At 34.6% G+C, this 12,309-nt stretch overlaps 1 protein-coding gene across 1 annotated transcript; it reads right to left on the bottom strand.

The window, feature by feature from the left end:
- Positions 1 to 4,243: 4,243 nt before the first annotated feature.
- On the bottom strand, positions 4,244 to 10,656 carry SPAM1 (sperm adhesion molecule 1). The gene is made up of 3 exons (XM_038004425.2): positions 9,703 to 10,656; positions 9,144 to 9,233; positions 4,244 to 4,732 (listed from the first exon to the last, which is right to left on the bottom strand). Exons 1-3 carry the CDS (start codon positions 10,654 to 10,656, stop codon positions 4,244 to 4,246), a joined length of 1,533 nt encoding a protein of 510 aa, XP_037860353.1.
- Between the last annotated feature and the right edge of the window lie 1,653 nt (positions 10,657 to 12,309).

Raw genomic sequence — 12,309 nt, 5'->3', positions numbered from 1 at the left:
ATGTAACATATCAGTCATAAGATAAATACCTTCACGGAGGTCCCAATATTTTTCTGATAATTGACATGTACATGTAATATAGTACTTAAAAAATGGCACATAGTGCTTAAATGAGATAATTTGTAGTTTTCAGTCAAATTAAAGATGTTATAAATAAATTTTACTTAATATACTACCTTACAAAATAAAAATATTAAGTCAATTTTATATTTCAAATGTAAACCTTAAATCATCTAATAGAGGAAAAATTTTGGAAGATAGATACATTCTTCAAATAAATAACCATTACTATGTATGGAGCACCTACCATTCTTATAACAAGCACTGTACTAGCTAACTTTTGTTTACTTTTTCTAGTCTTCTGAACAATTGACCTAGTTGAGGAAAGAAACTCAGAGAAGATAAGTTTCCCAAAGTCAGTGGCTTGCAAATTGCTAAACTGGGATTAGCTTGCTCTTCCCCCTATATCCTGCTGCCAAGAATTAGGCTTCCCATGAAAAACTAACAGCTCATGAACTTTTGAATTTTGTTTAAATGATATTTCTTATAAAAAAGTAATTTGCCAAAACTTTGTATAGCCCTATGTCCTTATAAAAGCAATGAGAGTCAGTAGATAGATGAATTTGTAATTCCTTGTAACTGACGTACTTTAAAAATATAATGATGATTCTCATAGACAAATGCCACATATAAAATAAAAAGGGATAAAAAATAAAATGTTCTTTTTAATGCTAAACTTTGGTTTCTGTTTTCATACTATAATCTACAGGTATCTAAAAAGCCGTATCGTAAATTTTAGAAATGGCAGCAGTCTACTAAAATAGAATTTAAGTATCAATGAGAAAACAAAGTTTACTCTGAAAAGAAAAATAAAAGATACCCATAATAAACTATGAAAAAATATGTCAATATTACTGATTATAAACCAAGTTAAAACAAGATGTCATTTTCACCTATCAGGTGAACAATGACTGCAGAATTCTATAAAGGCCAGTGTTGTTCATCTCTATTAGTGAGATCATTAATTGGAACAAAAGTTTTTGAAAGATAATTTTGCAATATCTATCTAAATTAAAATGTATGTATCCTTCACATCAGCAATTCCATTTAATCCTGGCAAAAGTATGCCATGGTATATATGTACATGGTATTAACTATAAAATTTTTGGCAGGGAAAAAAATTTCCATAAAATAAATATTCACCAACAAGAAATTTCCTTTAAAATTGTCATATAGTGGTATCACAGCATGATGTGGTCAGTACAAAAATGTACTGATATGGACAGACACCCATAATATATTGCTACATAGAAAAAGCAAGTTACCAAAAATTATGGCACCAGAGCCCAATTTGTTATTTGCATATTTATATGCACACATTTGCTTCCATATTATTAGCAAATTCCCGGAATTATATACAAAAAACTGAAACCAGGAGTTGCCACTCGTAGAAGGAAGAGAGAAGGAAACATTTAGTTTTCCACTTTGTATTGTTTCATAAAGAGCAGCAATGACTTTATAAGAATAAAAAAAAAATTACAACTCAAAATGGATTAAAAACTTAAATGTTAAGACCCAAAACTATAAAACTACTAGAAGAAAATACTGAGAAAACACTTTAGGACATTGGTTAAGGCAAAGATTTTATGGGTAAAACTATAAAAGTACAGGTGACAAAAACAAAAATAGTCAAATGGGACTATAACAAACTGAAAAGCTTCCACATGGCAAAGGAAAAACAATGAACAGAATAAAGCAAAAAACTGTAGAATGGGAGAAAATATTTGTAAACTATGCATCTGACAATTGACTAATATATAAAATATACAAAGAACCCAAATAATTCAACAGCAAAAAACAACCTAATCAAAAAATTGCTGAAGGATCTGGGTAGACATGTCTCAAAACATACAAGTGAACAAGAGGTCTGTGAAAAAAAATACTCATCTTTACTAATCACCAGGGAACACAAATCAAAACCACAATAAGATATCCTTCACCCCAGTTACAATTGCTATTATCAAAAGACAAAAAATAGCAAGCCCTGGCAAGGATGTGGGAAAAGGGAACTCCTGGTGAGAATGTAAATTAGACCAGCCATTATGAAAAACATTATGAAGATTTCTCAGAAAACTAAAAATAGAACTAGTATAGTGATAGGGTTTGGCTGTGAGCCCACCCAAATCTCATCTTGATTTGTAGCTCCCATAATTCCCACATGTTGTGGGAGGGATCCAGCGGGAGATAACCGAATCACGGTGACAGATATCCCCCGTACTGTTCGCATGGTAGTGAATAAGTCTCTCAAGATCTGATGATTTTATAAGAGGTTTCCCCTTTCCCTTGTCTCTCATTGTCTCTTGCTGCTACCATGTAAGAAATGGCTTTTGCCTTTCACCACGATTGTGAGGTCTCCCCAGCCACACGGAACTAAGAGTCCATTAAACTTCTTTTCCTTTATAAATTATATAGTCTTGGGTATGTCTTTATCAGCAATGTGAAAATGGACTAATACACATAGGATACAGCAATCCCACTATTTATCCAAAGGAAAAAAAATCAGTATATCAGAGAGATATCTGCATCCCGTGTTTATTGCAGCACTATTCACGATGGCCAAGGTATGGAGTCAATCTAAATGTCCATCAACAGAAGAATGGATTAAAAAAAAAATGTGGTATATATACACAATGGAATATTACCCAGTCATAAGAAAAATGGAGTCCTGTCATTTGTTGCAGCAACACAGATGAAACTAGAGGCCATTATTTTATGTGAAATAAGGCAGGCATGGAAAGACAAGTATCTCATGTTGTCACTCATATGTGGGAGCTAAAAAAATTGAAATCATAGACAGCAGAATTATTGCTATGAGTATTAGAGGATAGGAAAGATGGGAGGAGAGAAGGATAGGGAGAGGCCAGATAATGGGTACAAAACAGCTAGAGGGGAGGAATAAATCCTAGTGTTCTATAGTACTGGAGGGTGACTATAATCAACAACAACATTGTGTATGTTCAAAAAGCTAGAAGAGAGAATCTTACATGTTCCCAAGACAAAGAAATGTTTGAGGTGCTGGTTACCCTTATTACCATGATCATTATACATTGTATGCATGTATCAAAATATCACTCTCTACGCCATAAATGTGTACAATTAGGACATGTCAACTAAAATTAAAAGAGAAAAAAGAATAAAAAAGATTTTAAGCTAATCTAATGTAAAAAACTGTACAAGTGGTTCAATTTTAAAAACTTCAAGCTTAAAAATGCATAATTTTTTTTTAATTTTTAAAAAATGCATAATCATTTGAATTATTTTTGTTGCTTTTTAGAGCTCAGTCTCAATTCAGATATTAAACAAACCTTAAACATAAAGAAATGAGATCTGCAACAAGTAAAACATTCTCCTTTTTTCTCATGAAAAATGTAATGCCTCAAAAAAACTAAGATCCTGAAAACTTGTGCCATCATTTGAGAGTATCTAGCCAACTGGATTTGGAATATGTGGTTTCATCTCTTTTTGTTTCTAGGGAGGCATGTGGAAAGGAAGGAGGCGATAGTAATATTTGTACAGATCAGACTAGGCAAGAAATTCAAATACAACTGCTCTGCGCTTTAACAGAGTCGAAGGTTAATTGTATACACTGAAGATATTCCTTTCATTCCTGTGCAAATTAGAATCTTCAATGGCACCAGAGAAAGCAAAAAAATGCTAATTATTTTCCCTTATCTCTTCCCTCCTTTTGTTTTCTTTTCCACCCATCCTTTTTCCTTCTCCCTCTCTCTCTTGATTATGAGCAGAGGAGAAACATAAATATCCAAGCACTCTAAGTCTTATTGATGGGTTGTATTGAAAGGGTTTTCACTTTCAAGTTCTTAAACACTCTATATCAAGTTTTATTTATCAAAATGTCAGTGTCTTGTGCAGAATGATAGTGTTGAAACAATTCTAGCAGCTTTGCAAGTGAAACGCATAATATGAGTTTCTGTACTCTAAACTGGAGTATTTACATAAGCTATTGATTCCTGGAATACAAATCCCTGAACTCATGGTTGAGAATTCATAAAATATAGCAGTGTTTGTCAAGTTCAAAGGAAATTATCATTTTCTAAGTATAGTTATTCAGACAGAACTTTCCAAAAATGGTCTTTCAACAAGAGCTGTTCTTTTCAGAGATTTAATTAGTTGAAAAAGCACCCTTTAAGATGGACATATTGTTCATTTCAGCTAACCTGTGCAATCACAAACTCACTACAGAAGAAATGATAAGAAACAAAATATTAACAATGAACATTGTGGTAGATACTGTGGAGGATGAGGTATTGTAGAAAATTGGAGGAGATCCTTCTGTCTCCACGGGAGGCTTTAGAGAGGCATCTATACAGACACCATCAGCAATACATACATCAACAGCATCAGTGTCTTTTACATCAGCTTTCTCCTTACAACTCAAGTTGGTATAACAGCTGCAATAAAATTTTTCAGAAAATTCCTCCAGGTCTTCAACTGTTGGTTTTCCATGTACTGTGAACTTTCCACCTTTCTCCAGTTGAATAACAAAATTGTCTGGGTTGAGGTGAAGATAGTCACTTGAATTCCAGTCCTTCCTTATACACACTCCTTGCTCCTGGCAAAGCACTTGGCTACACATTTTGGCTGCTAGTGTGACGTTGATTATGTAAGGATTCAGTGTAGTCTCCATGTAATTGTCTAGGAGCACGCAAGATTTCTGTAAAATTATAAGACAGAATATCAAAGGACAAGTTAGTTGATATGTGAATTAATTTAGTGTACTAAGCAATTTTTTACAGAAGAATGCAAAACCAGAGGTAGCAAGAAGTAGAAGATAATTTCTTTTTTACCTTAACCAACAAGATTATTCCAATTGCTTTTTGTAAGACTTACAAGTTTCACATGCCACTTCATTCCACTGAATTATTGACTAATTGAGGCTTAATATTCCTTACCCTTGCTCTTCCTCCATAATTCATAACATTATCCGGGGATAAAATGCTAAAGCTGTTACAGTACGTTAGAGTATGGTCTCTAGGATCCATTTGCCCTGATTGGAGTCCCAGTTCCATTAGTGACTAGCTGTAGGAACTTGGGAATTTCTTAAGCTTTCTAAGTCTTAGTTTCCTATCTGGGTGACTTTGGGCAAGTTGATTAAGTTGATAATGCTTCAGCTTTATCATCTGGAAAATAAGGATAATTATGATGCTTACCTCACAAAGTTGTTATGAAAATAGATTTTAAAAGAACAATACATATAAATGCGCTGAACACAGGGGCACACCATATCTTCAGTTGACCCTCAATAAATTACAAATAAATGTAAGAAACACTACATTTGTCAGACAATTTTTTTTCCTGAGACAAATTCTCATTCTGTCGCCCAGGCTGGAGTACAGTGGTGCAGTCTTGGCTCACTACACCTTTGATCTCCTGGATGCAAGCAATCCTCCTGTCTCAGCCCCCTGAGTAGCTGGAACTATAGGCATATGCCACCAAATCTGTCTGATTTTGGTTTTATTCCGTGGTAGAAGTGAGGTCTTACTATGCTGCCCAGGCTGGTCTTGAACTCTTGGGCTCAAGCAATCTTCCCACCCCATCCTTCCATGGTGTTGGGATTACAGGCATGATCCACCATGCCTCGCCTGCCAGACAAGTTTAAATAGCATGGAAAAGGCTTATAATTTGGCTTATAAATTGCTGGCTCAAATACGTTAAACAGGTTCAATTGAGTATACTTTCTACTAAATGTTATATATAGTCAAGTTATGGGTGAATAATGACAACTCTTTTACAGATTTGGCAGACTATGAGTGATGACTAACTAAAATGATTCATCTTGAGACTGGCATGTTCTAAACCCTGGACACTATCCTCTGAGAAATATTGAAGTTGATCACTTTTTTTCATAATCAACAGTTCCATTGAATGAGGTAGTTGTGCTAGTCCTTTTTCAGGCCAAAGGAAGTGGTGGTGGTAGATATGCAGGCATGTGAAGGAATCTCGGCAGCTTCCATCTGAATATATTTCTTTTCATCTTCCTTGAGATGATGTCATCTATTGTTGGCAGAATAACTGATTGCCAAAAATGTCTGCATCCTAATTCCCTGGAACCTGTGACAATGTGAGCTTACATGGCAAAAGAGACTTTGCAGATGTGATTAAGGAATGGATCTTGAGAAGGGGAGATTATCCTGAATTATCAAGATGGACTCAGTGTAACTACACGACTCTTTGAATGTGTAGAAAGTTTTCAAGCTGAGTTAGAAAGATGAAGTGAAGGAGGGAGAAATTCAAAGTGTAAGAGAGATTCAATGCGCCTTGGCTGACTTTCAAGATAGAAGAGGGCCCTGAGCTAAGGAATGTACTGGCCTCTAAAAGCTGGAAATAGCCATTTGCCAATAGCCAGCCAGATAATGGGGATCTCATTGCTACAAGCACAAGGAAGTGAATCTGCCAACAACCCAAATAAGCAAGTATCTTCTCCTAGAAAGGAATTCAGCCCTGCTGTCACCTTGATGTTAGTCCATTGAAACTCATATTGGACTTCTGATCTAAGAACTATAAGATAACAAATTTCTTCTATTTTTTTAACCCACTAAGTTTGTTGTAATTTTTATGAAAGCAATAGAAAACTAATACACCATCCATCTTCTTAACAATCCAATAGTTTCGAATGGTGTTTAGAATGAAATTCAACTTCTTCTCTTAACTTGTGCACAATGTGTCACGGTATAACCCTTTCCTCCTCTTGTACAACCTTCCCACATCCATTCTACCTTAGACATAGTAGCTATTTCACTAGCACGGCAGGTTCATTTCAAACTGCACTTACTGTTGCCACTGCTTGGAATGGTCTTTCCTCTAATTTTTACCACAATTGACTTCATCCTGTCATTCAGATGGCAGCTTCAAATTAGACAACACCCTTCTCTGATACCTTCCTTGTTAAATTCTCCACATCTCTGTTTTAATTCTCTGTGTAGCACTTACCATATCAAAAATGTTTCTTACTTGTGTACTTTTTAAGTACTCATAAGTTCCAAGAGTACATAGGCTTTCTCAATATTCTTCAACACTATGCTCCCAATACGAGGGAAATGAGAATGTATACCAAGTTCAAATAACATTGCAGCTGCTTTCTCAACTCCATAGAGACAAGGGTTACACAAAGAGGAGTAAAAGGGTGAGAATGACTTGAGAATCATTAACCTGCATACTTTGTAGTCTATGGAAATACATTAAAAGTGGCTCTGTAACAGGTAACACCTGGTTCTTATCATTTATGTGTGTGTGTGTGTGTGTGTATCTCCATGGTGTAAATCCTCCTGCCATGGCCAATTTCAAGCTACCTCTCAAACATTACTGAATGCAGATCTGGGAATCAAGTATACCACCATTACACATTATGGTAGCATGCCATGAAGTAGCACATTATTACATAGTATTTCCATTTATAAAGGTATGAAAGATGTAAATAATCTCAAGAGCATGGACCATGGTAAAATGAGGTAAAATAATTGATATATTGAAATGTGTCACCTGTTTTTAACATAGTTTTTATTGTAAGTTTTTATCATTTAATTTTTAATAATGGCAGTGATTAACAACTGGCTCACAAAATCCCTGAATATTTAACAATTAGGTCTCAGTTGGGACCAGTAGGGCTGACTCTGTCACACCACCAGATCTAATAAAATGGAATGAAAAGAAATGGCTCATTTGCATTTGTTTTATGTCAATTCCAGTAACTGCAAGTAAACCTGCAATTATCGGTTTCTTAAGTTGTCAATGAATCAGAGAAAATATGACAAGTAATCCATGACTATTGATTGCAAATGACATAGAAAAAAGGGGAAGTAATGATACATCTATTATTTAAAATAATCAGAAGTTGAGAAAGGTAGCAGAAATATATACAACAGAATCTATAGGGGACAATTTTGGGACAATGCCACTAAGAAGAAAATAATCATATAAAAGTTGAAGGACTGTCTCTGGTATGGATAATACTGAAGATGATTTGAGAGACATAGTGGTAGAATTTGAATCTAAGCTTAAAGGGCCACTAAAAAACAAGTGTGACACTTAAATAGTATGTTATGTCATCCTATTCATTGAGGAATGCCTGATTCACTCCTCCTCAGAGTAAGAGTGGAGTTTTCAGTTTTTTAAAAAAAGAAAAGAAAATAGTATGGAGAATTTATAAATATGTATAAGTTTTTAAATAATAGGACATTTGAGAAGGGAGTTTATGGATTTGGGGAAACAACTAATAAAAATTAAGAATTTACTTAAGAAAATTATCATTTTACAATGATTTTCTGACACATAAAATACTTTACCAAGGGTCACATACCTTTTTCTGAACTTACATTTTCTGTTATTCCTTTATATTAGAGATTCAATTAGAGACAAAAGAGTTATACAAAATAGGCAAAAGAGTTATACAAAATAGGCAGATGGGCTCAGATTACCTTAAAAAATTCTCAAAAGTATTTTTAAATAAAGACTATGTCTATTCTATCCAAACAATAAGAGATGAATACAATGCTTCTCAAAGGCTTTCTTAGACTACTAGAGTATAGACTATTTGCTAAAATCCTAAGATAGGACCCTTGGCCCATGAGCTTCATCTGGCATTCTTCATGGCACGTTCATCATTGGTATTTCCACATCCACCAGAGAAGAAAAAATTCAGCTTCAACTCAGCAATGCGCATAGGACAGCTTTCCTCTTAGGTCAAGAAGGTTGATGAGGTGGGGGATAAAGATCTGATATACAGAATTAAACAAGAATGACAATAAAGGAACAAGGACCTATCTTCTGATACAAAACACCATGCCAGAAAATTAAGATTGTAGTCTTGTTTTTGTTACTTAATCGTCATGTAGCCTAGAGAAAATCAATTATTCACTGAATTTCTATTTCCCCACTGGAAAACGGGTATACTATTTTCTGCCTTACAACCACCACACAAATGTATTTTGATTCAGCCAGTAATGCTTCAGCACCTATTACTGCCTGTTAAGCATAGTACTACTTATTTTCTTATTTAATACCAAAACAATCCCCAAAAACATTAAACATAGAAATATTTTCACCTATTTTCTACCAATTCAACTTACCATACTTCGCATTATACTGAGGCTTCCCCATATTACAATTCCAGAAGCACCCAGAGCAACAGTTTCGCCAAGCGTAGACACAAGTTCTTCCTGGAAAATGTGACAGAAAGAGTTAGCAGATAAAAACGAAATGAAAGTGCTATACATAGGACAGTAACACCAAAGCTAAGCATGCTGACCCAATAATAATAATTTTAATATTTCCCCCATTATTTCTATCTCTTACACAGTCATTGCCTTACTATAAAACAAATAAGATACTATTATTGTTTCAATCACTTCTATTGAAAAGACAGCAGGCCTAAGAAATAAAAAAAAAAGAAACTGAGTTCATACACTGTCTATACTACCTAATTCTCCCTGCCTACTAAGAGATAAAGACATTACATTAAAGATTAAGCATATTCTTATTTTGCATTCATAAAATAATGTAGAACTACTTGTGTACACATTCCTAATATTAAAAACTAGATTTCACTCCCTTCTAAAATAATATTAAATTTCAATAAACATATTTTGTGAATTTCATTTCATAGCCCTCATACCTTGATTTACTTACTCGAGAAAGGAATTTCAAAACTTGATCAGTAAAAACTAGGCGGGCATAGACAAAAACCGGAAGTGGATTTTTTGCATCAGGTATTTTGGAAACCCTGATGGCTTCCTGAACTCGATTGCGCACATAGAGTGTAGCAACTACAAGAGACTGCTGAGTGTTCAGATAAATGGATGGGTAAAGGGCAGTGCTTTCATTCCATAACCAGCTGAGATCATCATTTCTTTTTATTTCTACATCGAAGCAACTTCCATTGTAACCGGGTTTCTTATAGTGATGGTTGTAACAATCCGGAAAAAGATAATAACCCCACAAGTGATTTGGCCGAAGTGATCTTCCCAATTTTATAGTCTCTAGCATGAAATCCTTCCCTGCCTTTTCAAATTCTTGTTTAGCTTTGTCAGTGGCCTGTGGGAGACTAAGCTGTACATTTTGTTGCTGAACCAATTCAATAGACCTATTCTTGTAAACATCTTTAGGTTTCCAGTTTCTTGCCCAAGTGGGTCTCCATTCTTCCCAGTCAATAACAGCCATTCCCAAATTGTCTACTGGCATATAAAAAATAATGTCTTGCTTAGATTTGTCCAGATGGTCTTGCAAGGAAACCTTCTGGGGGATTCCTCCATGCACAGTTACTCCTGTGGTTAGGTCTATATATGGATAGTAGCCAAGTCTATCAACATAAAATATTGTAACACCTTGCCCGGTGACGTTTATTCGGGGGCTTCCTGTTAAAGTGAAGAGGCTCATATCTAGTGGCTCATTAAATTGTCCAAGACAAAATTCACTTGGGGCATTCCAGGCCCAGAGGAAAGGCACATTTGGAATAATAGGGGGTGCTCTGAAATTCAGAGTTAAGCAACACGGAATCAGAAGGAAGGTGAAAACTATCTGGGATACTCCACTTGATTTAACAAAGCTCCTGAAAAAGATGTGCTTGAATTTTAGCACTCCCATTGTAAAGAGTAATGACTATGAAAACATTTATTTCTTCCTACACACTTTGGTTTACCCAATATTTGATGCAAAGTGTGAGCACAGATGAAAGGGAATGGAATGAGTTCACTTTGATGGATAAAGAGGTATAATGATTAAGTTACATTTAAATATTATTATTCTTGTTTCATGTTTCAGGATTGTTTTGCAAGTTGCGTCACCTATAACCGAAAAAAGAAATACAGAATACATTGTTATGATGCATTTCATAATAAAGAATGTAAGCTTCACCAAGTTCTCAACTTTAAGTGCAGGGGGTTTAATTTCATCTTAGAAGATGGAGGACCCAGTCCTGTGTTTGAATCTATGAAATTATTTCCTTTCATGTATGATACAAACTCTATACTAGTTAACATTTTTCTCATCTTTCCAAATCACTACTGGGCCTACAGAAAGGAGTCTGTAGCTGTTTTCCCTTTGCCTTTCTGGCTGTACAGAATGCTGTACCAAGCAATGCCTTAGCAAAAGCCCATTGGAGGAAAATAAACTCCAAGTTGATCCTCTCATTCTGTTTATTGCTTCCTGAAAGACCACTTTCTAGCTCTCTTCCATATACTGAAAACAACCTTTCATAGAATTCTGAAATTTCATCTTTCTCTTTCTTTCTTCTTTTTTCTCTTTTTTCACATTTTTTTTTTTATCAAAGGGGAGCAAACTCACTTCTGCCAGAAGTAGTAAATCAACAGTTTGGCTGAATGTATTGAATCAACCAAAAACTTCTACCAAACAAGTTGAAAGGCTCCTTGGTACACTCCTCAATCACATCTTACAATAATGTACTCTCATGTCTAAAGTTAATAAAACATTTTACTACTTTCCATTTTCTACTAAAAAGATTGGTTCTAGCCTAACTTAAGAAAAGCAATATATAGATTTTGGTCTTTTTATAGTGTTTGATAAGTAAGATTGTCTTGTCATTCTGATTGTGACAAAGCAAGGTATTATAGCACATACTTTGGCTGTATTAAACCACAAAAGTGGTACAATAAAATGGTCTGGGCTCAAGAAATTAAACTATGTATATACTCAGCATTTAGAATTTGCAAAAGTTACCTGCAAGAAGATATATTTAAATGTTCTGTGATTCTAGGAGGGAATTGGAAACTTTCTTTTGAATTAGATTAGTAGTATACTGCTTTATGAAAGTATAACAAGAATTATACTATTCTTCCCAGGAACATTGGTCCTTACCATAGCAAATTATCCAGTGATTTCCATCGCTGAAAAATATATGACTCTAAAGAGATCACCATATCAGAATAAAATAAAATTATAAAGACTACTATAGTCTCATGTTTTGAAGATAGTGAATTTTTCCCCTCATGTTTAGAACATACAAAGTACCTAAAGATTTTTGTAGCTTAAATACTCATAAATTTCTTTATTCAGGACCTAGATAATCTTCACCTAAAATAATATTAGGGGGATAAGCGAATTGCTTTTAAATACCAACTGTCAATACTAATGCTTGAATAGCAGGGACAGGGAAAAGGAAATGGAATAAAGGATTAACTTTCCCTGTATCTCAGGGAAGGAGTAAGTTAACCCTACTGAAATTAACATTTAAATCTATTTACAAGTGTTCATTTTATGTAAGGAAAAGATGGGGGACCG

Source organism: Chlorocebus sabaeus, chromosome 21 (genome assembly GCF_047675955.1).
Source record: "Chlorocebus sabaeus isolate Y175 chromosome 21, mChlSab1.0.hap1, whole genome shotgun sequence".
In the NCBI taxonomy this organism is placed as follows: domain Eukaryota; kingdom Metazoa; phylum Chordata; class Mammalia; order Primates; family Cercopithecidae; genus Chlorocebus; species Chlorocebus sabaeus.
This window is presented reverse-complemented; position numbering and strand designations above follow the sequence as displayed.

Coding starts and splice junctions, on each gene's coding strand:
- SPAM1 (XM_038004425.2), bottom strand. CDS start 10,656: ATGGGAGTGCTAAAATTCAAGCACATCTTTTTCAGGAGCTTTGTTAAA. Junction 9,234..9,702: donor TTTTGAAATTCCTTTCTCGA/GTAAGTAAATCA, acceptor CACATTTTCCAG/GAAGAACTTGTGTCTACGCT. Junction 4,733..9,143: donor TCAGTATAATGCGAAGTATG/GTAAGTTGAATT, acceptor ATAATTTTACAG/AAATCTTGCGTGCTCCTAGA.